The 27149-nt window shown below is 38.1% G+C and overlaps 1 protein-coding gene across 5 annotated transcripts; it reads right to left on the bottom strand.

Moving 5' to 3' along the window:
- Positions 1-1417: 1417 nt before the first annotated feature.
- On the bottom strand, positions 1418-24215 carry OLFM3 (olfactomedin 3). 5 transcript variants are annotated; one of them, XM_068406708.1, is made up of 7 exons: positions 24087-24215; positions 21997-22035; positions 19713-19859; positions 16950-17105; positions 12855-13074; positions 3812-3918; positions 1418-2095 (listed from the first exon to the last, which is right to left on the bottom strand). In XM_068406708.1, exons 1-7 carry the CDS (start codon positions 24213-24215, stop codon positions 1418-1420), a joined length of 1476 nt encoding a protein of 491 aa, XP_068262809.1. The 5 variants fall into 5 exon arrangements, with proteins under 5 accessions (XP_068262809.1, XP_068262807.1, XP_068262808.1 ...); XM_068406706.1 differs by lacking the exon at positions 21997-22035 and having other exon boundaries at positions 19713-19848; positions 24043-24215; XM_068406707.1 differs by lacking the exon at positions 21997-22035 and having other exon boundaries at positions 19713-19848; positions 24046-24215.
- Positions 24216-27149: the final 2934 nt, after the last annotated feature.

The raw sequence follows: 27149 nt of genomic DNA, 5'->3' as shown, positions 1-27149 counted from the left end.
ATTTCTAATGAGATAGTGTAGCAAGCCATATAGCTTTTGGAAATACTTGTTTCTTAAAGGCATCAGTTTTGACCATAAGTAACAACAGTACTGCTAGCAAAACCCAAACATCTTTGCAAGAGGCTGGCCTCGGTGTTGTGGCTGTTTTCTAGCAAGGGCAAGCAATATGGGGGCTACCAGGTGCCACACTGATCATTTAGGCTTTGAACCTTTTCCTTTGTATGTTCTCTCTGATTACTGTCATCCCAGGGAAGAGCTTTGTCAACAGACAAACGTTCTTTTATTATGAGCAAGAAGACAAGAAGATTAAGGAAAGCAACTTGACTTCTAATGTTGTTCCTCCCTGCCCCAGAACAGCACAAATCTGGGATGCACTCACACCCTCGGGCTGGAAGCATGGGCAGCAGCCTGCTTTCAGATTCTCTGTTCTAAAGCCCAGATCAGGGGGTGGGCATAAACAAGGGAAATAAAATGGTGGAAGGAAAGAGAGGAGGAGAAAAAGAGATTGAGAGAGAAAAGCCAGCAGCATGAGATAAAAATAGGGCAGGACAAACAATTGTAAAGCTGGGACTGGTCTGAGGCTTCAAAGTTGCAAATTTGTCAGTAAGCACCAGTAGTGAATAAGAAGGTCTACCAAGCAAAGCTGAAAATAGGGATCATGCACCTGAGAAACTATTGGTCTTAGAAATAACGACCTTTTTTTCTCAGTTTTACCACTTTCAATTGACCCATAGCCAGAACTGCAATTAAGCTTCAATATATTTTATAAAAAATAGTACTTAGTTTACTTTCACAGAAGTGAAGAGATACAATTGCACAATGGTGGTTACAATGGTAGAAATACATACTGCCGATAAAATGTTTGCAAGAGATTTAAAAACATACTGTACAGCACCACATCTGAAATTGGGTGATGGCAAAATGAATCATACTCCATGTCCAAGTAAATTAAATTCCTAAATATTTCTTTTGGTATAAATAAAAAAATACAATGTGCAATATGTGTCTGACGCTACCAAAATATTTCCTGAAGTTGAGCAATAGATTAAAAACAAAAATGAGGTAAGAAAAGACATTCATGCATTTAAGCCACCATTAGTCTCTGACTCTAAAATAAGGCAGATCATAATCTTTTTAAAACTGTTTTTATCCACTTAAATACTCTTTAGTGCTTTTCAAGACAAGGTCTTGACAGACCTTGTAGAATCATGAGTTAAGATGCTTTTATTTCCAACAGGTCATTTTTGACAGGCTCAGCCGTATTTGAAATGCATTATATGGTAGAAAATGTTGCTTTTCCTTAATGAAAAAAGAAATGTGAATTAAAAGGAACTGAGAGAGATGGATGCTTTTAGAGTTTATCACAAATGACACTGTTTTGAGGGAGGGAGGTGAGGAAAAGGGAAGGGAAAGAAAATTATGTGTCATCCTCAGTTTTAATGACGTGGAAAAGGGTGACGTTAAACAGGACTTGATGTCCGTTATTCCAGGCATAGAGAGCTCTGTCTCTTGCATTGTAGTCAAGCATGGATATATGAAAATACTGATTATGGAAAGGAATGTCTGTATACTCATAAGTGGAGGATTTTGTGGAATAAGAATAGTAGACCTTGGCTCCTGTTAAGTGAGAGTTAGTAACATACAAGGTGCCACAGATCATGAAGGATTCTCCAGCACTTCTCTTTGGGTAGCCTGTGCTCCAGCTCTTCAGCACCTCCAGTGTATCCTGGTTTAGCTGGCTGATGACAATGTTGCCTGCATTCTGGTTGGTGGCATACACAGCCCACAGCCCGATTTCATCTGCCATCAGGTCAATATCAGAAAAGCCACCCCAGGTGTAAGGGTAGACATTGTGAAAGCCAGCATACTCAAGGCTACGCTGTGCAAGCACCCGCCCAGTGTCAAAGCTGTATTTGATGATGATGTTGCTCTGATACTTGTTGAAATAGAGGGAGCCATTGTAGACAACATGGTTGGTTCCTGCCCATTTGAATGGAAGGTTGTATGTCCTTGATTCAGCCCCACTGACAAAGTCTGCAATTGATTTATATTCACGGACAATTTTATTGTTAGTGTAACTATCCATGTACCAGACCTGGAAAGAAAACAAAGATTGAGAGTAAACACCTGAAAAACAATCTGTGGTACTTGATCATGATATGGCATGATGGAAACATTGCAGAAAAAGAAGAAAAAAGGTTTTAGGTGTGCAGCAGGCTATCAAAGTACAATATTGTCCACAGTCCTGATACAAAAGCATGAGGAACTCTTGAATTTCTGAATCAGAACTTACTTATACAGGTGAACTCTCAAGAAGACTGTTACTATAGTGTCTACATTTTCAGAGAAATTGATTTTTGGATTATTCAGTGTTTGTGTCTCTGTTATATGGGGCTTGCTTAAAGATATTCCCAGAGACAAATAATCAAAGAGAGATGGGAAATGGCATGTGAGCTAAGCTTGGATTTATGCTTAGGAATAAATTTGGTTGAATTTTCTTCAGCTGAACCTCTAATTGGTGAAAAGTAGTATATTCTTAGAAAAGAAACCAAATACAATAGCAATGAAACCAGTAAAGTTTAGGAACCACTTTTTTCCCCTTAAAACAAAATCAATACTTTTTTTTTTAAAATGTTCTGCATGCCAACTTCCATTCCCCCATTTTTTCCTTTATGCGTTTTGCCTTTTCTCCTTTTAGTTTGTTAGAGGACAAATCAAATCCTGACTAACAAAAGAACAGAATAACTTCTGGAGATATTTCTTGTGCTAATTTCAAAACTGGCATTAGCAAAATATTTGTATACATGCCAGTTCAGCTCCCTATCTTCCTACTAGTTGAGATGGTGTAAGGGATGTGGTATGTTCTATTTTGCATGCACACGGGTAGTCTTTGTGTTGCTTTAAGAGGGTGGCAGTGGGGGGGAATGTGGAGGCTGTCTGGGGAGGGGGTTGCAGGGTGCACAGGGACGGGGGCTACAGCAGGGAGCCAGTGCTGGAAGAGACGAGGGTCTATGGGGATGGGGCTGGAGCAGCCACTGGTGCTCTGAGGTGGCAGAAGAAACTTCCTTAGGACAAGATGGGGCTGAGTAGAGTTTGCTGCTCTCCTAAAGGTAATTGAGATTCCTGGGGTCAACAGTAAACCTGCATGGGCACAGCGGGCAGGGGAGAGCTGCATGCAAATCTTTAGCTATTACCATTTGTATGTGGCCTTTTCTATTGCCTTTATTTTTTTCTGTATTCAAAATATTAACCTTCTGGGTCTCATACAAATGAATCCTAGTATTCTGACTCCAAAAGCCCTTTGATGGAGGGAGCACCTCCTGAAAGGTGTGGCCAATTTGAGATCCTATTGTAGATCTGAACAATAACATAACTTGGATCTGGGGCGGCAAATGGTCTGAGTACAGCTTATATGGGGCCTAATCCTGCAAATTTTGACTGTGCTGCATTATGGGTTATGCTCTTGGATAAAAGTGTCAATGTTTGTGTTATCACTTGGGTTCTTAAGGGCCCAAGCTCAATTAAATATCGTAGAAAGAAAAAAATTGTGTAGCTGGTTCAGATAGGTCTATGTCATCCCTGAAACAGTTGAAGGAAATGGCACAAAGGTGATTAGGTAACTTTTGTCTTGGACTATTTTTGCACAAACACTGTTGCTCTTTCTATGGAGATGTTTAACAATGAAAATGATGAAAGCAGAAGAAGGATGCTTGTGAGTGTAGCCTCCTAGGGGGAAAATATCTTTTAAAAGATTAAAATAAACCAAGTAAAACTCCAGAGGGACACAAAGATATTCAGTGTCTTAACATACTCGGTTATTTTTCTCTGATGCTAATGGATCTGTCATCCAGGCTCCAAATCGGGTTCCAGATATCTTGACTGTAATGGGGCCTGTAATTTTCATCAATTTGCCACATGCTGAAATTAGAAAAACAAATGCATTAATGCAAATAATTACACAACTCTCCTTGACATCAGTCAGAGCACAAGACCAATTGCTCTAAACTAAATAGTGGCTCCAGGGGATTCAGGCTTATGTTGAAGATGGATCTTCACTCTATGAACTTTTCTGTATTGAGCAATAATACAAATATGTAAAAATATACAAATCCAAATTTATTTGTGTATATTTTTGGTTTTATATATTTTAAAGCACAGTTACATTTTCTGGGCATAAAGAAAAATATAACCTAGCAAAATATCTTCTGAGCTGAAGTGAATAACATTTAATAATAAATGAAAAGAAAACATAAACTCCCCTCACTTTTGCCTTCAGAAAGTTCAGTGCAAGGCTAGGACTGATGGATGGTTCAGTTTTCCATTGACCAGGGTAACAAGGAGGTTAAGGGCAGACAGGAAAAAATGAGCTTGTACACAAAAAGCATAGCTGTACACCAATGCCTGTGTCTGCCTGCCCTGCAGTTACATACGTGTGTCTGTCCCAGTACTAGGAACCTGTCTGGAGTTAAGAAAGCAAATATGAGAATTATTCAGCAACCTTGGCTGTATCGGTTGGCTTCTAATCCATCAGGCTGGCTCATATGAGACTGTCTGGGAGGAAATAATGAGTGTCGATATAATCTTAGAAGCTGACCTTCCTAACAATCCAAAAATCTATATTTTAAGGGGACATTAATAACATACATATTAGCAATAAGCCCCTGGTGGAATTAGTATGTTTACCAAGAGGCTTAATATCACACAGTAGCGTGTAGGTGATTGGATGAAAGAACATGTTTTTGAAGAAAAGATGTTCCATAAGAATGTAAAAAGAAGTAACACATTTCATTTATTTCTTTAAGTTAAAAATAAGTGCTTCTCCTTGACACATGGTTGTGCTGTATTGTCTAACCCCATCTGTCTAGGAAATGTGGAAAACAAACTGTATCTGGTGTTGCAAGTGAATTTATTCAGTTCAAAAGAGAAGGTCATATCAAGCCTGGATTTTCTACTTTATGTAACTGGCAAGGAATGTATTGTGCAAGCCTGTTTCAGTCAATTAGAAGGGGGTTAATGCTGTGGTGACAACTCGGGGCAGCTCACGGGGATTTTGTTCAAGGCCAGGGGAGTGTAATGGAAATGAAGACAACTGAGTACATGCTGAGATCTCACTGAGCAGGGTAGGCTATGTCTATTTTCTGGGTCAACTCAAAGGCATTATTATTTACATATCTCAATCTATGTATGTTACAATCTTTTGAAGATATTTTGGAATTTCCCATTTTAAAGGATCTTCCAGGTTTTCTACAGTTGGTTATCATAGTACCTAATCTTTTGTTCTGGAATTTTTTGCAGATAGGCTGCTAGTGTTGTGTGCTGAGTGCTGTTTTTCTACAGCAATGAACTGCTATTAGCTTGGGAAGTAGAGGACTATATCCTTTCAAGGGTGTGAAGCCTTTTATTTTTAGGTGGTATGTTAGTAAATAGTATCAGAAATGGGCATCAGTGAAGTCAAGCCTTCAGATGGGTTGAATTTGGAATAAAATTATCAGAAAACGAATAATGAGTAGAAGGAAATCAGAAAAAAATAATTACTCCTGAATTTGGAGTTTTAAAGATAATTAAAATGCAACAACTGTATGAGTTAAAGGGTATAATAATTGGCGCATTTAAAACACAGTATTGAAATTAGTAGGAAAACATAAGCAAAGAATTTGGAATTCTGAAACATTGACTTTTCTATTTAAGAAAATATCCAGGAAGCTAAATGTGGAACAAAAAATGAGCTGTGAAATTTCGCTTCTGAACTGACAAAGCTAAAAGAAGAGCCCATGGCAGAGGCGTGGGGCTGCTCACAGAGTCCACCTTCTGCTCTTGGCCTGGGTAACACCACGCGTTGGGGCAGGCACGGGAACGTGCACAGCGTGAGTTGGATTTGCAAAGCTGCCTGCTGGCACGATGACTTCTGCGGGGGCCAGGCAGAGCAGCCACCCCCGGGCACCGGGAGCAGTCGGCGCTCAGCGAGCGGAGTCGGAGTATGGGGGCAGCGAGCCGGGTCCTGCAGCCGGGGCATGTGTGTGTGAACTCAGGCTTTCTCACCAGCATGTGTGTTAGTGGATTGTGGGGAGCAGCACGGGCACACATCAGGCTCGAGGCCACACAACTCCAGCAGGGAGATATATAGCGTTCCCTCTGAAATTCAGTTCACGCTTTATTCTGTTAAACCTTCAGATAGTTCTCTAATGCAGTGTTGCTTCCAATGTTTGATCGGAAGTTAAGGGAATCAAGGGAATGCAATTAAGAAAACAGTAAAACTAATTTCTCATTCAAGAGAAAAAGGCATCATTGTTTTTTCCAGTTCTGTCTCTTGGAGCCCTACCTTCAGAGGTAGTTACGCATTCACTACAGCAGACTTACAAAAATTGGCAGAATCGGGATCACTTATGTTTTGTTCATTATAAGGTAGCAAGTGTGCTGTCTGTGCTTCAGTATTATTGACTTACTAATACAATTAAATAACTTATTCCAGATGAATATCACAGCATTTTGATGACTTTACCACAATATGCAGTTTATCAATCTGTTTAACACTGAAATAATTAGTGATACTGATTTTATAAATCAGTTTGCCCAAGCCTGATCTTGCATTCGATACAGAAGTTAAACGAATGACAACTCTTTCAAGAGTAAAGCTCAATATAATGTTTAACAGTTCACTGACAAAGCAAGGAGAGTTTTCTGTGTGGTTTCAAGCACTTCCAACTTCACATTCAGTGGAAGAAATTTTTCTTACTCCTCCACCAGGATTGGAAACAGATGCTTCTTGTCTACTTAAGTGTAAAATGTATTGATCTAATCCCAGCCTATAGTCTTTGCTGCAAAATGAACCTTATAATTGTTTGTGTGGCTATATTAAAATTGATCTTGCATGCTGAGGTTTCTTGCTAGGGAATGGTGGTACTAATATACTGAAAAGCATGATTGTTTACTTAACACTTCTGTGGCATGGCAAGCCTGGGAGTCTGAAATTTAAAAAATTCCAATTAGTTTCCAATTGAGACTTTTCTTTAGCTTATTTTGTATGTTGGGAAATGGATCATAGACAAAAGACATGTGAAATAGGAAACACTTCTGGGCTATAAATTTTCCATAGCAGTAAGGTGGTTGAGAATTAAAACTGGCCTATGCATTTTTTTTTTTCCCAAACATGGTCAAAAACTCCTTTTTTTTTTTTTTTTTTTTTTTTTTTTTTTTTTTTTGACTGGCAGAAAGGAATATATGAGGATGCGGAAATAACTGTTGTGATGATGGGGAAGCTTTTTTTTACCAGTTGAAAAGTTTTGGTTTGTAGCAAACCTCTACTATTTAATTCCCTGACAGAAGGACCCATATGCTAGTGAGAAGGTAGGTCAAATATATATCCATATTAGCAAATATCAGGAAGTTCAGGAACACTAAGAAAAAAAAAAAATGTTTCTTGGCATTTTTTCCCCTACTAAGAGGTGTTCAGATGGGGTTATACAGAAAAAGAGTGGGATTTTTAGAAGCACTCAGTCTCTTTCCCTGGACTTTGAAAGAAGCAGCTGCCTACATTAGAAAATCCAAACCATAACTGGTTGTAGTAGTTGGAAGCCCAAACCTCTGAGTGTTTATTCATCCTAAATTGAATTGTAGAAGGAACATCATATCATGCACGTTCTGGGTGTTTATGGCTTGACACATCTCTTGTAACAGCTTTGTACCGTGGACTCCAGTTAAGTCTGTTTGTGATTTCCTGGGTTTATTTATATTAAGCAAGAAGTTCAGCACGAAGTGACCGTGAAAAAAAAAAAGTAGATGTACTACCCCTGTAGACTGGGAAAAGTCTATGGGGCAGAATGGATTTGGAAAGCTGCTCCAAAGTGAGTGAATACCAGGAGAAGGTTGGACAGGAGCTGTTTTGAAGAGAGCTAGGGATAGGTGGTTGATAGTCCCAGTCTCTGTGATGCAAATGAATACTGGTAGCTGCTATCTGTACCAAGTGAGTGTATGATTTATAGAAGGACTTGCAAGGGAAATAAAATAAAAACATTCTCTTGAAGAGTTCGTAAGCATTATTATTCTATTTATTGTAGGTAACACATAGGGGAAAATGAAGTGAGTGGTTTTTTTCAGTGGTTGCACAAATGACTTCCAAGTGTTTTATTACTTGCGCTTTCCTGCTTGTGATCAAATTTGTCATAAAGTTACTTTGTAGTGTGAGGGAATGAAGAATTAGTTCTTACTTAATGGGTGTATGTCTGTTTTCCTACATAATACAAATCCAGGAAGCACTATAGTCTAGTTATTAGAGCTCACTGAGAGGAAGCCTCTGGCTGCTTCTGCATGTGTGCAATGACTTGCCGCATAATCTTTGGGAAAGTCATTTATCCTCCTGGGCTGCTTGTTCCTTCATCTACAAAATGGGGATAACAATATATAACTCTATTGCACAGTTTTGCACAAAATGATATTTGTAAAGTTTTTCAAATCCCAAAGGGAAGGGTGCTTTGAAAGTACAAGTACCACTGCAATCAATAAAGGAATCTCATGCCTGCAATAATAACTCTTCTTCCACTGATTTAACAGCATTCCTCTGGATACATAGAATATTCTACTTTTGAATTTCTAACCAAAAACGTTACAGTAAAATATTGTTTAGATTCTACATTATAATCATGTAGCTACAAATGAACTCAATCCGGGTGCTGAGGGAGCTGGCGGAAGTCATTGCTAGGTCACTCTCCATCATCTTTGCTAAGTCGTGGGCAACGGGAGAGGTGCCTGAGGACTGGAGGAAAGCGAATGTCACTCCAGTCTTCAAAAAGGGCAGGAAGGAGGACCTGGGTAACTATAGACCGGTCAGCCTCACCTCCATCCCCGGAAAGGTGATGGAACAACTTGTTCTTGGTGCTGTCTCTAGGCACATCAAGGATAGGGGGATCATTAGGGGCACTCAGCATGGCTTCACCAACGGGAAGTCTTGCTCAACCAACTTGATAGCCTTTTATGAGGATGTAACCCGGTGGATAGATGATGGTAAAGCTGTGGATGTGGTCTATCTCGATTTCAGTAAAGCGTTTGACACGGTCTCCCACAGCATCCTTGCAGCTAAACTGGGGAAGTGTGGTCTGGATGATCGGGTAGTGAGGTGGATTGTGAACTGGCTGAAGGAAAGAAGCCAGAGAGTGGTGGTCAATGGGACAGAGTCCAGTTGGAGGTCTGTGTCTAGCGGAGTTCCGCAAGGGTTGGTACTGGGACCAGTTCTATTCAATATATTCATTAATGACTTGGATGAGGGATTAGAGTGCGCTGTCAGCAAGTTCGCTGATGACACAAAACTGGGAGGAGTGGCTGACACACCGGAAGGCTGCGCAGCCATTCAGAGAGACCTGGACAGGCTGGAGAGTTGGGCGGGGAGAAATTTAATGAAATATAACAAGGGCAAGTGTAGAGTCCTGCATCTGGGCAAGAACAATCCCATGTACCAGTACAAGTTGGGGGCAGACCTGTTGGAGACCAGCGTAGGGGAAAGGGACCTGGGCGTCCTAGTGGACAACAGGATGACCATGAGCCAGCAGTGTGCCCATGTGGCCAAGAAGGCCAGTGGCATCCTGGGGGTGTATTAGAAGGGGTGTGGTCAGCAGGTCGAGAGAGGTTCTCCTCCCCCTCTACTCTGCCCTGCTGAGGCCGCTTCTGGAGTATTGTGTCCAGTTCTGGGCCCCTCAGTTCAAGAAGGACAGGGAACTGCTGGAGAGAGTCCAGCGCAGAGCCACGAAGATGATTAAGGGAGTGGAACATCTCCCTTATGAGGAGAGGCTGAGGGAGCTGGGTCTCTTTAGCTTGGAGAAGAGGAGACTGAGGGGTGACCTCATTAATGTTTATAAATATGTAAAGGGCAAGTGTCATGAGGATGGAGCCAGGCTCTTCTCAGTGACATCCCTTGACAGGACAAGGGGCAATGGGTGCAAGCTGGAACACAGGAGGTTCCACTTAAATATGAGGAAAAACTTCTTTACGGTGAGGGTGACTGAACACTGGAACAGGCTGCCCAGAGAGGTTGTGGAGTCTCCTTCTCTGGAGACATTCAAAACCCGCCTGGACGCGTTCCTGTGTGATATGGTCTAGGTAATCCTGCTCCGGCAGGGGGATTGGACTAGATGATCTTTCGAGGTCCCTTCCAATCCCTAACATTCTGTGATTCTGTGTATCTACCCTATTTCTTCATATTTCATAAGTAACATTTGGCAGAGTATTGGCTTCTATGAATGCTACATGTATAACTTTTTCCAATTTCATAAATGTGTTATGACAAGAATAGGAGGGTCCCAAGTGTACTGTGCAACCTGCATTCTCATATAAATGTACATACCTTACGATGGACTGCCAGCAAAGGACCTGTATGTGAATTTCTGGTGTGTGCAATCATATGCACCCTATTCCTACGTGTTTAATTGCATGTACCCTTTTAAAGTTTTGTGGACAAATTTCTCAGCAGCTTCAGCCTGAATTTTCTCTAATTCCGAAGAGAAGGAGCAAGTTTCAGTCATCATAACTGCTGCAGTAATCACTAAACCTCAGTGAAAGTAAGATAACTGCTTACTGTATGTTTATAGGGTGCTGAAAGTGTTGCCAGTGCAGATGGAAGATCCCTTTTAAAGTGGCCAGGACAATATAAATAATGCATTATACTTGCTGAAAAACACCTGCTAGGGAGAAGAATGGAAAAATAGCTATTACCAGGCTGGTTAGGATGATTATACTGTGAAATGCAACAAAAATCTGTGAAGATGTAAGCCAGATCCTGTGGCACATCGGGGCCAGTGTTGCCTTCTGCTGCCGTAGGCTTCTGGCCAGCAGATTGGGCATGGACAGTCACAGCTGGATCATCTCCAGCTGGGGAGAGAAGGTGTAGACATGAAAGCTGCTTCTCCTTTATGCTTGCTGATCTGAACGCACAGTACCAGCTTTGAGGAGTTACTCACAGCAAGGCTAACCGAAGCTGTTTTTACTTTTTAAAAAGGCACTCAGGGGTAGGCCAGAAATATAGCCAGTCCTTTAGTAGGTGAGCATAAAAGTCATTTAAGCATCTGAGACCAGAAAAAAAATGCCAATAAGGATGAGTAAGACTGTATTAGAGCTTGAGAAGGCCAAACCCCTTTTAATAATGGATGTGCTTAATAATCTATTTCATACAAAAATTTTCTCTCTATTGTTAATATACATAATTTTAATAGGTTATTTTTTTTACATTAGCACGTCAAGAGAAATAGAATGTGTTGCAGGAATTCAGGCTAGATAGGAGGGGAAATGTGGATGAAAAATAGGGAAATAGTAAATAACTTCTGAGGAGAGCCCCCTGTGAATACACCTAGTCATTCCGACAGAGAAAATGTATCTTATCCTGTAGTCACTTCACTGATCAATGTTACAAGAATATGCCATAAAAGCAAAGAAAACCAAGATACTCATTAAAGATAGGTTGATGATCTTTTGGTGTCTAATAAACTTATTGGAACACTCACTATCAGAAAATATTCTCTATTTGTATGAATTTTCTCGCTTGCTGCAGTATTGCAACGCAGCCATTTTCTCCTGACTGCCTCCTGTCAATGCAGTAATGTGCTATTATGTGTGTGTACTGAGGGGAAAATAGGATCATATGAAATTTCTGTTTGAAGAAGTCTTTCGTGTATTTTAGCCCATCATAACTTTGTTATTTCTAGTGTAAAATAAAGAAATTGAAAATAAATAATTTAAGAGGCTAACCTAACCTAGATTTTTTGCATTCCATTGCCTCACAAAAGTGAAGAGGCACTGCTTATCAAGTTAATAACATATTTCATGTCATATGTAGGATTTAAAAGTAAAACATCCCACACTTGATAACTGAGATTCCGATCACAGGACTGAACCTTGGAATTTCTAGTTTATTAATGTTCAGTGTTAACTTACAAAGTGTTTATTTCTCGTAGAGGGGGGCTGGATTGTTGGCTGTGGCAGTCCAGATTGCAGTAGTGATCTGTTCAGGAGTCTCAGAATGCAGGGGATACGTTGGGGGTCAGGGGGAGACTTTGCATTGTGATTGTAAAGCAGGTAGGCACTAATTGTCCCTCTTTGGGTAACAGAAGTTAAGGGTGACACTTGATAATGATAATTCAGGCTTTTAGTTTAGGTAGCTAATACTGAGCTGGCACTGATTTTCAGAGATGCTGAACACGTGACTTTTTCTAACTAAAGCCAGCATGTGAGCAAACGAGGTGGAGGCTGCCTGGTGTACACCTAGTGCAGCGCTCACAATGGATTGTTGCTGTGCTTCCTGCAAAAATCATGCTTTGTTCCCTTAAATTAGGTGTAATGCTTAATTATATTGTATTGTGAATCGGAAGAATGGTACAGCTCTCCTAGTGCTAATTTTGCAGGCCTAAAGACAGTACAGTCAGAGTGGCCTCTCGGGTGTCACAGCAAGGTGACAGAGTTATGATGTGGACATCTCAAAGCTGATTCCTGAATTTCCTACTACGTTTTTCTCACACTGACATCCCACAGATGACCTAAGTAGCAATGCCTGTCTGAGCTTTTTTTTAAAAGAATATTCGTAGCTCGCCAACTGTTGTAAATCTCTTAGATTTTAAAGTTGCTGTCTCTTATAATTTTTTGTCTTAATTTCTTCTGTATACAGTAGGGCAGATCATTGTATAAGATACACTGGTGCAAACTTAGAATGATATGACTGACCTTAGGTTGAGTTACTCTTGACTTTTTTTAGGGTTGCACAGATCAGAATATAATGCAGTCTTTTGTCAAACAAGAAAAAAGAAAGCTTCATCTTTATAGAAAGTGTACTAAAAATATACAGCTGAGGGACCAAACTTGCCATGAAATTGTTAACTTACTGAGCTTTTTCATGCAGTCTCGAAGCCTGGTTTCTAAACTGAGTACGCGCTGGTGTAGTTCCTCATAGTCATAAGCACCAATTTCTTCCTGAATCCCCGTGAGGACAGTAGAAAGGTTCTTAATTTCCTCCTTGAACTGGGTGATTAATTTGGCATCAGTTTTGTATTGTTCCAGAACTGGGATCAGTGGCAGGAGCTCATCCATCTTTTCTTTCAACTCCTGTTAAAGGGCAATCGAATGTGCATTAGAGCAGTTTAAAGGAGTTCAATCCTCTAATTCCTTTTAATGTAATATTTATGCCTGATTATTAAAATGACTTGAAAATGATTATTGATTTTAGTTACAGATCTATTATTGGAGTATTGTGAAAGTCTTAGAAACCTCAGACTTAATGGTAGTAAGCAGTAGATAAAATGCATGAGAGCATAGTTTTTCTACTGAGAGTACACAATTACCTTCAAGTGATCTGAACCAAACCTGTTGAAGGTCTGACTTTCCATCCAGAGGATATAAATCCTTGCTAAGTGTATCTTTCTAGAGAGAAGGTGATTAGGCCAGAACACACAGTGATGTTCAAAGGAGGTCGTACCTGTTTTACAGTGCTGTCATAGTTGGTGAGCTGTTAATTTCTATTTCACTTCTTAGAAACACTGAATTCATTTTTTTCCTTAATGGCTGTTGAACACTGTTTAGTTCTGTTCCAGCCACAGTGGCATACATCTCTTTCTTCTGAAGTAAAAAATCCATGGTTCTTAACTGTGCTTTGCATTTATCATCCTGCTACATCACTAGGTGCCTTTGAACTTCCTAGTGTTCTGGTCTATCACAATTGTTTTTTTGCCATGTGCAGTTGTGTTGCCAATCCTGTTCTTAAACATTGATTAAATAAAATAAGGCTCCACTTGGGATCTTTGGTTGCCCCTTTCTAAGGCTTTTGCTGAGTCATACACTTTGAGAATTTGTTTCAATTTGTAACCTATATTAGCTGCTCATTTTTAATTTCTTAATTATTCTTCTAAATGCACTAATCATAGGGGCTTTATTAAATTTAAATTAATTGTTTGAGGTTGTTTTTTGCTTGTTTTTTTTTTTTATTCTATAGAAAACCCTCAAAGAATCCTTGCAGTCAAAAGGTTTTGCTTTACTGTAAAGCAGACAGGTTTGTTCCTGATGTATCATCTGTATATAGAGATTTGCGTATCTTTTTATAATTTGAGGAAACAGCAGGACTTCCATGAGCAAATGCCAGAGAGATGAGGAGATGCAAGCCTGGACAAAACAAGGCAAAGGATGGAAATAAAGATTTGATAGGTACTAGCATTAAGTGGTAATAGAGACTGTGAACAGAAGAGGGCACACAGTGAGAGGCTATTGAAGGGGTTAAAAAATCAAGTCCTGAAGAATAGCTGGAGTAGTCAGCAGGTTAAAAGGGGAAAGCAGAAGAGAACTAGATGGAAGCCTAAGCAGAAGAGGTGCAGAAGCAAATGTGGCTAGAGGTGTGTGGAGACACGCATGTACAGTTTGTTACATCACTTGTATTAAAGGATGCCATAAACAGGGTAGGACATTTCCAAAGTAAATAACATGATGATGCCAAATGCATTTTTGCTAAGGAGATGTGAAAGCAGCTGATAGGCAGGGTCAGTATTTGAGCTGCATGAAGATCTACCTCTGAATTTTTGCCTCTGGAACATGTTCTAAGACAGCTTGAGAGTTCTGCAGTATCTCTTAATCACCTAGCTAATATATCCATATTAACACTTGCTTTCATATTGCATTTATTATTTACTCAAAATAAAGACTTATATGTGTTGTTAGGAAGTATGTTTTGCATACAGGTCATCTTAATAGTTAAAAATTGCATTTTAAATTATAAATAGATATGTTGTTATAAATGGGTTTGAGAGTATTAGGAGTTCTATTGGTTCTATTCTCAAGGGTGTATTCTACACTATAGTAGCAGAATTACTGAAACGGACAGAAAGACGTGGAGAGTCTTTTTGTCTACAGTTAAAACAATTTTTATTTGAATGTTTTTATTAAAACCTTAACTTGAGCCTACTTTGTGCCTGTTAAAATGAACAGTTATTTTTTCCTTGATGACAAGGAGGGTAGGCTTTGTGACACAGAAAGCAGAGCTCCAGAAGCCAAAGTTTTTGTAACTACTTTTGAAATGATGAACTCGGGCTTTGGTTCTGTGGGGCAGCAAACTGCCAAAAATCATGGGTAAACCATGATGTAAAAAAAAATGCAAAGCTTGTAAAAACTCAGGAAGATAAAACATGTTTAAGAGAATTAGTGAAGGTAACTTATTCTTGATAGGATTTACGTCAGATGAGGTATCATTTCAGTAAACTGCTGTAACTTTTTGTGGCGACTGGGTATCTCCTGCCTGGCATAAATGCTGATTTGACTGAAGTATGACCATGTGGTCAAGTGTGATCTGGATCAAATGTGTACTCTCTTGTTCTCATCGACATGGAACCACAGGGTTAGAATATCTTACTTCAGTAAATGATATAAAGATGGCTTTGGTATTTTCATGATAAAGACAATAATTTTATTAGTTTCTGCTGACACTCTTAGCTTCTTGCTGCAATGAGTGATACAAGAACTAATTTGTATTGCAACACGGGTAGGTCGTAGACATATTCTGGCACTTCATGCCTGCTGATAGGAGGGGTTATGCTATACCCAAAATGAGTTTCTTTGTCTCAGGAAGGATAAAGCACTGTAATTTTAGTAGACCAAATTTCAGAAAGCCAGAAGCGTATTGTATTATATTGACCTTTTAAATCAGTCTATAATTTGATTGGCTAGAAATCTGTTTTATACTCCTGGCAAACTGTCAAACTGAAGTTAAATGACCGGCCAATACAAATATCGAATATTTAAAAGGTTAGAGTACTGCAGAAATCTGCTGCCTTTGACATCATGTATCAGACATTCAAACTTTGATATTTTGTTCCCAAGGAAAACTATAATAAGAATACAGAGTACCTAATTGCATTATACAAATGTGGTGTTATTGTAGCAATGAGTGATGAAGGGGGAAAAGGTGGAGATGTTTCTTACTACCTGAAAATAACTGGAAGTATGTGCTCAAATTCTAATCTGAACTAAGAACAATGACATAAAGAATAAAGTTTGGTAGTCAGATCATTAGTGTACTTAATTCCTGATATTATTAAGACCCACTGGATATTCAGTATCTCTGAAAAAAGAATAGGGCTGCTTAGCTACATAATTATTTAGGTATATAACTTTAGCACCAATTAGAAAATTAAGTCCATTTTATGTGAGCTTTCATAAACACTTTAAAAATATATATTTGGTTAACATAATGTAATCCTCAGAATGTATCTTCTACATCCTATCTTGAAATATCAATTTATCACGCTTGATATTTAAAGAACTTAAATATGGTTTTGTAATGTTTTTCATTAAGAGTACTTCAGATAGCTTTTTCAGAATACAGAATGCTGTTTTGTAATCTCTGTAACCCTCCTTCCTCACAAAAACATTGGATTGTGGTTTTTGTTGTCATTAAAATTCCTTGGAAGTCTTTTTTTAATCACACAAATGTGACTGGGAATGATTGCCCTCCTCCCCTATCCCAAATTCAAAATAGCAAACCTTCAGACATGAGATTAAGATCTTAATTGTACTGGATAAAAATTACAATAACCTGATTTATTATAGGCTTTCTTCTCTTCAACTGCAGTAAATGTCAGGCAACAGTAAAAGTGCAGAACTCTCTAGTTGTTTGCTATTAATTCCGTTGGATCTCCCCATTTATCACTGGAGCTTGAAGGAATATAAATTTCTCAGTATGACATGCACATTGATACAGAAAAAACAATCATCTGTTTATACTGACATTTCTCTAATGACTTAATAATTAATGGTTACTCCCTATTACAATTAAATTGAAGAGCAAAAAATTATCATCATAAAGGAAGATTTATTATGCTCTTCTTTTTAATGTTGCTATTTTATGAGCATTTCAAGCTGAGATCTTAGCAGTCCATGCATTGCTGCTTAGTACATTGCTTCCAGCAGGCTTTTAAAGTTAGTGTTAAAATATAACCTACTTGAAAATGCTTTGTCATTAATGTCTTCCGATCATCTTCAATTTGCCGAAACTTGGCCTTCAGCCCTTTCATTTGTGTTTCCATTTTTAAAACATACTGGAAATCCCTCTGAGTCCGTAGATTTAAAACTTCAATAGATTGGGACATATTCTGAACCTGTTAAAGAAGAACACTCTCTAAATGCACTTTTTGTTGCTTTACTTTTTCCTGGTTAGGTAGTTAAGTGTCAGGCAATAAAATGTGCTTATGTCAATGCTTTAGTTGTGAGTTAGTTATACCACAGTATAGTTCTAAATGCTGTAACTGCTGACAGTACAAAAATTGGGGAACAGTGCTAACAGAGGACTACCAGGAGCAAGACCCTGAAGCCATGAATGATTTGGACTAGCTGCTTTGAGGGGGAGAGAGAGTGAGATCCTTTCAGCATCGTCAATGGGCTCAAAAAAGGCTGTTAGGCAGTGGAGTCTACTTTGTCACTTGTAGTAGATGCTGACTGTTCTTCAGGATGTGCTATATAGCATGTGTTTCCTACCCAGCACTTTGGGAGGGACAAGACTGAGGTTTGGAGATTTTGGTTAGTATGAAGAGTGTGATTTTTAGTGCTAGTAGGCATTTATATAATAATTCAGTATAAGGAATTCATGAGGCTATCTGGAGATAAGCTGGGGTGTGCCCATCATTGAATAGGTGTTTGCTCATGATTTTGTAAGTAGACATAAAATTAGAAATTTTACCTAATTGTCTCATTGGTAGAAAACCACATTTTTTTACAGATGAGAAGTAGTGAATGTTCAGGTAACTTTTGTAGAGCAAGTGACTTTGTAGCTATAGCGAGCACTTTTACCACAATGAGGCAAGAATAACTGTCATCTAGAGTAAATTATATATATTTTTGACAGTATCTCTTATAAAAGCAATGCTTTTGCCAGTCATAAAAATGACACATTTTGCAAGTGCAGTTATTCTATTTTGATAAGTGTTTTGTTTTCCTGAAGCATGAAAAAAGTACACTGCTATGTGTATGAAATGTATTAGGCACCATACTGAAGTTTTAGCCCAAGCAAAAAAACCAACCAACCAACCAAAAAAACAAAACAAACAAACAAAAAACAAACCAAAAAACCACACACCAAACCTTCCTAATAGAAGACAAACCCAGCAGTATTCCTCTTGTTTGCAAGAGTATGCAATGTTTGAACTGATATTCACGTTTCAAACTAATATATTGTGACCAGAGAATGTGTGGATTCAGGAAATACTCTTAAAATGCTCTTCAAAATAGAATACATTATTTATTGTACAAGTGCTATTAGCAGTTCTTAGAAAGCATTTTTCATTCAAAAAAAAGTAATGTTTCTTTTTTCTTTCTAATAGTTGAAAGCAGGCAAATAAAGTCCTTCAGGTCTTGGAAGAACTTTTGAGTGTTTCCACTTGGCAGAAGATGCATTCACATGGAGGCTCTAATTAAATGACTGTGCATGGACTTAGCAAAGTAATAACATGACTTTACATACCCATAATTACCACAGTTCTAATAATAAGAAAATAACTTTTAGAGACTGATGATTTAGATTCTCTCCTGTGGCAGCTCAAAAACTATCTTGAGAACTTAACACCCCCTCCAGCTCCCACCAGAAAAGAAAGATTTTTTTTTATTATTATTATTATTATTTTTTTACATAATATTTTAGTGTTTGGGAAATAAGCTAGAACAAAGACTCTGGCAACTGAAGTCTTCCTCTGTTAAGTAAACAGACAGCATGAGGGCAGGTAGCTCCTCCTCTGTGATGCTGGTTCATCAATGTCTCTCCCTCCATCTCATGCTATGGGCTCTGTCACAACCTGAAACTGAGTCCCTGCTGAAGTTCATGGAGGGTTAGGGAGGGAAAATCTGCAGGGATCTGGCACTATATTAGCACTGGAGTGATTTTTCCATAGCTAGAAAAAACCTGAAAATTGTATGCTAGAAAAAATGTATTTTTAAGTCTACTCGTTTTATGTGCTTTCTGCTGCTGTTCAAACACTCTCTCAGGCCTCAGGTTCTGTACCACTAGCTGTGACAGCAATAACCATAACCTTGGTTACTTATACAGGGAATGCAGAACAATAGTTTTTGTTTTCATGGTTGCAGCATTTTTTTCAGTTTTTAATGCAAAATAACACTTCACTAGTTTTATGATATATGCAAAAGTGGCTAATACTGAAAATAATAATTGGGTTGTTTGGGCAAAATTTGCACCACCTGAGAATGAATCAATAGTATTGTTTGAGGAAAGAACAAAGGAAAGGAAATTAGAACTGTTTCTCTTCTTTACAGCCTGCTTTGCAGGTGCTGTCATGTCTGTATCTTGTTATTTGTTGATAAGAGACAAGGAATGACCTTTAAGAGTCTCATATGATTGAAGCAGAAGGTCTAGTTTAAATCCCACAGCAACTAGCTGGTTTGAAGTGGGATTTGTAACTACTTTTACACAGAAAAATCAGTCCTGTCTGTCTGTAAGGAAGAATTTTGGGAGTAGTGAACAAAAGAGAAGATGCAACTTCAGTTTGCTAGATAAGTGGCTTGGGTTGGAAAAGGTGTGATATATGGCAAATAGACAATAATGATCAGTGGTGAGAACACAGGTAGGGTATATACCCCAAAGAAATATTTTTATTAGATAACTATTCAGTACTCCATTATGTATTAAACTTAGACGGAAAGGAGTGGATTTCCATGGGAAGTTTAGTGATCAAAAGGAGGAATTTGTTGGGAAGACTTACCTTCTCTAGCAGTTGTCTGAGTTGCCTGCTTTTGGCATCTCTTGAACATAGGTTTTGCTCAGGTGCAACAACAGTGCAAATGCAGCGGCCATCAGGATCCTGGGCTGAACTATAAACTTGCCACCCTTCCTTGGGGCTAATCTGAGTCTGTAACAAGAAAATAAAAATAAAGGGAACTGAAGTGATTTTTTTGTTGTTTGAAAAACCTCAGAATATTTTTGTTTATTTTTGCAGTGTATGTTTGCAATGAGGTTCCTCCTAGTCAACACTTATTACTCTCTTAACTAATTAGATTGGTGGTTTTGCCATATCTCACACCTTTGTAATAGTTCTCTAGAAGCGTCCAGCACATGTTGTTTCCAGGGTGGATGGGAACAGTTTTCTGCTTGTGATTCAGCACAAGCTAGTTGATTTAATTCTTTGCAAAGGAATGTCAGAGTTTTTCATCAGCAGAGAACAAACGTGTCCTTTCAGCCAGAATGACTTTTACTTTAGACTAATGGAAACAACAAAGACTGAAAAGAACAAATATAAAACCCCAAAGAGAAAGCACAGTGTATATGACTCACGCGTTGGGAATTGGCTCAGAATTGGATTGGGATGTTGGTCAGCAGGTTTGCTCTTAAAGATGGAGCGCACAGAAAACTGTTCTCCGTTGACTTTTACTGCATCTACACCAAAGGGAAGAGAGGCTTGCTGCAGGGTCATACTGAAAAGTGTCTGGTTATTTAGGTGAAGGGGGTCATGGCAAGCGTGGCACATTGCAATTAATACATTGCACATTCTTCACTGGGACAGAATAATTCTGGAAATTCCTAGCCTGTTCTTTTTTTACAGCAACCACCACTGAGAAAGAAAAGGAAAATAAATCATGTTTGCTTGCAGAGCAGGCTAACGCTGCAGTGCATTTAAGGTTTGTGTGATACCTTGTGAGACTAGGTATCTATCTGTCCATTTAATGGGATGTTTAGAAATACACAGCATAAGAATGAGAGAAAAAAGTAATATAATTAGATGGTTGAAAATATTCAGGTGGTGGAATTAAAACTAATGGACACAAAAAGTAATTGTCTTCTTTCTTTTTAATCTGTACTTTAAAGTTAATATTATGCATTATTCTTTCCTTATAATACACTATTGCCTACTGAATTTCATAGTACAGATGCTAATGGATGCCATTGAAGTAATTTTGGTCTGGACACAGTTGGAATAAATCACTATTATATTATGAAATTGTACTCAGTGTCAGCACAGAGAGTGATTATTTAAACTGGCAAGCTTTGATATGAATGCTTTACTGGTGGCTTAGTGCACAGCAAGTTGCAGAGTTCCTCACCTCTGAAGAGGTGCAATGTCTCTGTAGACTGAGGTTAGAGAAGAGCACATACTTTTCACAACAATGACTCTTCTGAAGAAGTCATTGAAGATAGCAGTGACCTCTTCTGCAGAGTTAATTGAAAAATCAAAATTGTATTGTTCCCCTGCTTTGCAAGGAAAACCAAAGTGTCATAATGTAGCTGACTGTAAAAAGAGGACAGCTGAACTTGCCTTAGAGTTTGCTAGAAAGGCATCTCTAGACTTCAGCACTAAATTATACTACCTCTATGGTGTTCTCTTTGCCTTAATTTTTAGGGCAAAGGGAACCTAGTTGTAAGATGTGGAGAACAATAAAAACTAAGCAAAATTACACCTGTAGAGACAATATAAATTAGTTTTGAGCAGCTACTAAAATTGCAAGCTTAAACAACTGAAAGCCTATCAAGGCTTGGTAACCCTTGCAAAGTGTAAGCTCTGTTCACGCCAGTAGTTTCCATGATTCTCTATATAACTTATGCCCAGGCAGTGTTGTCATGCAAGAGCAAGGAAACCAAATAGCAGCGACCTCTTCTACTGTGGAGTTAATTGAAAAATCAAAATTGTATTGTTTCCCTGTTTTGCAAGGGAAAACAAAGTGTAATGTGGATGACTGTAAAAAGGAAACTGTAAGGAAACTTATGCCCAGACAGTCTTGTCATGCAAGAGCAAGGAAACGGAATTTTTGTTGAAGTTCAGGAACCTACAGCTTATGAATATAATTCATTTAGGACAGATATAATTAATAGGAGTTTATGAGAAATTGTGATATTTGAGCCTTATATCTGCTACATCTAGATTGATAGCAACTGGTTTTACTGCATTCTAGTAAGTTGTTTTTTTTAAAGTGGAGAATGGCTGAGATACCAGGATCATGCAGAGTCTATTGTAAAGCCATTATAATCCAGGCTGTGTTATCAAAGGTACTTCTATATTCTAATGATGTCATGAGTGTATCTCTCAGCTTTATCTAAGGGAAAAAAACCTATTGATTAACTTGGCAGATATTTTCTTATGGTGTCTAACATATGGCTTGATTTTAAAAAGTAATTTGTTATTTAAACTGTTATTTGGGAAAATATTTCTCACAGTGAGAGCCTGTCAGGCCCAATATGAGTGCATGGTTATTGGCTGCCCCCGCATAAATAAGCGCTCACACAGTACTCCTACAATTTAGTCTACAGTTCTCTGTGGTATTCTGTGGTTCCCTGTATTTGGGCCATTAGGGTTCCTTCATGAATTAGGATGGGTAATGTGAGTGATCACAGAGAAAAACAAGCATGTGTGTGTAGGTGCACTTTGCTTTTTTTTTCGCTCTTATTTTTTTAGTTTGATATTTAATCCCTACCTCAAACAGAAACTGCTGTGCTGTACAGGGAAGGAGCTAGAAGGCATCAAAACTTAAGAGAAGCTACTGAATCTACTCTTCAAATGCAGGTTTACTGCTGACAGGCCTTAGTAAACAAACAAGAAAAGAAATAACAAGTGGAGAACAGCAACAATAATAAATTATGCTAGTTCTTGAAAATCTGGGGAAAACAGAGGAGTCCCCACAAAGAGCAGTATTAAACACTGCCTTGGCAGGCTGCTGTGCTACAGACTCACTTCACTGATCTGCAAAAGGTTTATTTTTTTTCACGTGCAAAGAACATTATTGAAATAATACGAGGCATTTGTATCAGCAGTGCTCTGTTGTAGCTAAGGGAAGCGTGACAGTTTACTTGGGATCTGAACATGTTAATATATATAAATGCATATATATGTGTATGTGTATAAATAGATATATATGTGTAGCATAATAACTAGTGTCTCAGTTACTCAGCTGCAAATTTAAACGTGGATTTAAATGTGATAGGGAACTTTATTACTTGTAGTATCATATTGCCCTGAGAACTAGCAGTATATACTATAGTTCAGTAAGTACAACTTACATATAAGGAAAATAAAATATAGCTTTTCCTTCTCACCTTCTTGCTGCTCTAAAACACAACAGAATTCTTTCTTACAACATCACTTAATTAATTTTAAAGTAGTAATATTTAAAGTCTAAATACAATGATTTTCTGCAGTAATGTTTTTCCTGCATGCATATATTCAATTAATTAAATGTTGATTAGTAAATGCATCATTTTTAGTTACAACTAAAGAACTAAGTTTCTGAGCATAGTAAACTACTGTACAAATAGTTAAATTTACATTTTACATAACATACTATTATGTAAACACCTGATTGCAGTTACACAAAAAGATAAACAGAGAAGAGTGTTTTACTAAACATTTAAGAAAATGGTGTTCTGGTTTGATTTATGAATACTAGTATAGTGTTCCCTCTTGTCTAATTAAAGTATTACTTTAATATTTAGGCTTCTCATGAGTAGTTAATCACAGCTTTTCTGTAGGTCTTCATTAACAGAGGCTTCTGTATATGAGCATCAACCAAACAAAGTGATATTTGTGTCATTTGTATTATTCCCACATCAGCCTTTCTAAAATTCTGGCACCCAGTCTCCTAGTATCAATTTTATTTTGTTTCTAACAGATATTTATTTGTTTAACTGTCCTCTGATAAAGAAAAATAGGAAAGAATCAGACCCCTTGTAAATTGTAGTGCATAGCTAATATATAACATTATTCAGACAAAAAGAAACCTACTGCCAGATATTTTTTTTCCTTAATAATGTAATACATTTTTCTGGAGCAGTAAACATGAGAAAAAAAGTCTAGACAAATGAAATTACAGTGCTGTACTATTTTTAGCATTTCGTGCTCAAGATGAAGGCATTTGCTCTTACATATTTAAGGATGCTATTTTAAAAATCTTTCCTTTCATAGTAAGACCACAACATGCTCACCAATGTGCAGTTCTATGATGCCCAAAGAGAAGCATGCATTAAGTGATGATAATAGGAAGATTAGTAGCTTAAACAGAGATTTACAAAGAGGCAACAAACTAGAGCTCTTGCTGGCACTTAAATACTACTTCAGCATTAAGACGGCTTGCAACACATCACAGCTACTTACTAGAGTATCTGAAGTGGTTATTCTGGTGGTATTTAGTCCTACCAGAGATGGGAGAGTTTGGGACATCCAGTTAGAGATCATTGCCATGGTACTAAGAACAGCACCAATCTTCAGCAGTGGAGGACTCATTGCTGTGCAGCTAATGAGTTTTCATAGTGACTGATTATCATCCCAGTGCAGGCTGGCAGCAAGAGGCGTGACTGCAGCACACAACAACCACAGCAGGAAAGGAGATCAAGCTACCCTGATTTAATCATCCATTAAAAACACTCATATCCTTATTTGTCCTCTGTCTGTCTGCTCTTACTACCAAATACTTATACTGACCACTAAATAAGCAGTCCTTTCTATGCTAATAATCATTGCAGTTTCCAGTGGGAGATGGCATGAGTGAATTACCCCTTTATAGGTGCTAAAGAGTCAATTAGCACTAAGTTCTGTCTGTGCAGAGTGGTATGTGTTCCTGTCTGAAATGCGAAAGACCAATCACAAACCCAAACACAAATAACCCCGCACTCTCCATCTCTGCTTTGGTAGAAATATGCTCAGGTCTCTTTCTAAGTATGATACTATACTTGTCCAAGTGGATGGTGTAGGGGGAGAGCTGTCAGCTGGCTCATGAAAACACCAGAAACCTCTCTGAACCTTCCTTGATTTGTTGATCTCGCATAAATTACAAACATGAGTGACTTTATAATTTGCACAGCTTGTTATTAAGATATTTGTTGTTCATAAAAGAACATTGAAGCAGTAAAGATTCACACTTCTCAGTGTTCTTGTTAGTTTCCAAGTTTTTATACTGATAGTTATTGCATTGCATCCAGGGCTGGCAGACTCAGTATATCTCCATTACCGTTTGGATGGGAACAGAAGACAAATTGTAGCATTTTGAGGTTTCTTTTGGCTCCAGTCTGCTGTTAAATCTACTGTTCTCTAGTGCTGTAGGATGATCTCCAGGTTCAGTAGCAATTTCTCTTTTTCATAAATTTAGCAAGGTTGGGGGGCGGGGGGACGGGGACCAAAACACCCAAAAAAACCACCCCCAGAAAAAAGAGAGTGTAGAAATCATTGTGCTGTTGGGGTAGTTTTACTTTTTTAGAATTATTTTTAAAAGAAGAAATGCTGAGCAAGGATTCCTAACACCAATTATTTCAGTGAGAACTTGCTTTTAAAAGTTTGCAGAGCAATAGACTACTGTATTTTTCCCAGAGGCAGTTATGGACTTTGTTTCTGAATTTGTTTCCAGAAGACCTATATTTTTCTTAAGGAATTTTGGCAGCTTGTATGAAGGAAACCTGTAGTGAAACTGAAGGGATATGTTTTTATAGGAGCGTGTGATCATGAATGTGTTTATTAAAGTTAGTAAAACTCTGCAAACAGTTTTTCACATTATCAGAGCTCATACACCAAATTCAGGCCAGACTTTTCTCTTCCAATGTTAATTCAGAATTATTTCAATAAATCTCTGCAGTTTAATGAAGAAGTGGAAAATTAATTTTTTTGAAAAGAAATTGAAAAACATATTGAGAACTATTATATAATCTTAAAAGGCGTCTGCCAGGAATAGAATACAGAGGGAAATTCTGTGCATTCAAGTATTAAATGTTTTCTGGGAGTTTACACAGTGAGCTGTGAAATGTTTCAAATACTCAAAAAACCTACTTCACTGAAGAGAAACAGTGAAAGGATGAGAGTTTGTTTATATACAGCTTCTGCACAGAAAAATAAGCTTTTTGCTAGTTTCTCTGTATATATAGACATTGCAGTAAAAGACCTAAATATGAAAATGACAAACAATTAAATACTAAACATGTTGTAGTTTTATTTACTTGTAGTATGTTGAGTGCGCACACTTGTTTGCATGCTTTTTGACTTATTTCACATACTTTGTCTAACTGATACCAAAACTCCTGGGACAAAATAACACAAGGGCTGTTTTCTCCAGAGAACTCAGATTGCTTTCAAAATATGAACTGATAATTGATGACCCTGATGTCTGAATAAGAAAACACTTTTTTTTTTTTTTTTTTTGCTCAGTTCCAAAAAAAAGTATCCCAGTAAAAAAATGCTGCACTGGATCAGTCTCCTTGATCCATCTATCTCCTTTCTCTAGCAATGGCCAGTAGTGGATGCTTAGAAGAGGAGTGTAAGAAGAGAACAAACACAGTAATACTTTTCTTGGTGTAACCTTCTAGCAAACTGTGGTACTTACTGGCCAGTTGTTGTAACTTTGTGTTCAACAGTCTTTCATGATGCTTTCTTCCATGAATTTCTCAAGTAACTTTTTAACTCATCTGTACTTTTAGGAGGGGCAACATGCACTGGCATGGAGTTCCATAGTTTAATTATGCCTTGTGTGAAAAAACATACTAGAAGTCATGATTAGATTGCAAATTTGAGAAATGCTGTGTTCAGTCCACATCTGTAATTTTCCATTGAAAAAAAATCTTTTTTTGAAAATTATAGCCCTTATCTGCTTTCAACAATCAGAATTGCTTTCAGCTACTTAATAGAAAAAACCCTTCATCGATGCATTTGTGTACTGCAAATATGGTAATCGAGCCCATGAAACAAGTCAGTTTTGTTAAATCTCATAAGACCGTTGATATCTTTTGAGACCCAGTGGTGACTCTACTTTCTGTTGTGCTATTGACTCCAAAGGACTCATTAGCAGCATTAGGTTTCATAAATCAACTTTTGTAGTGGTGTCTGTCCTTGCCCTCTGAGGTGTGTTCTGGGGCCTTGGCCTCCTGCTTGTCTGGAGTAAGCAACTGCTGCAATACACTGGCTCCAGCTAGGCATCTGGGTTTCCTTACTGTGAAAACCAGAGTGCAAAGATGGCTGGTATGTGCCACATTTCAGTCTGGTATGGCTGCTGGATCCAGAGCTTTAGAAGCACTCCTGCCTTTCACAGTTTTGTAATGGCAGCTGTTTTACTCAGCATATTTTCTCTATGTCAGAAGATTAAATTTCGTAATAGCTTGGATTGTGTGATGGTGTGGCCATTGCATATATTTATTTGAAGACAGAGACGCTGTGACAAGACACCCTTTATATGGTGTC

The sequence above is a fragment of the Nyctibius grandis genome, chromosome 8, assembly GCF_013368605.1.
Source record: "Nyctibius grandis isolate bNycGra1 chromosome 8, bNycGra1.pri, whole genome shotgun sequence".
NCBI lineage: Eukaryota > Metazoa > Chordata > Aves > Nyctibiiformes > Nyctibiidae > Nyctibius > Nyctibius grandis.
The sequence above is the reverse complement of the archived record's forward strand: the minus strand, read 5'-3'. Positions and strand labels throughout refer to the sequence as shown.

Coding starts and splice junctions, on each gene's coding strand:
- OLFM3 (XM_068406708.1), bottom strand. CDS start 24,215: ATGAGTCCTCCACTGCTGAAGATTGGTGCTGTTCTTAGTACCATGGCA. Junction 19,860..21,996: donor TCATGACATCATTAGAATAT/AGAAGTACCTTT, acceptor TTCTTGTTACAG/ACTCAGATTAGCCCCAAGGA. Junction 13,075..16,949: donor TAATGACAAAGCATTTTCAA/GTAGGTTATATT, acceptor GCCCTTTAACAG/GAGTTGAAAGAAAAGATGGA.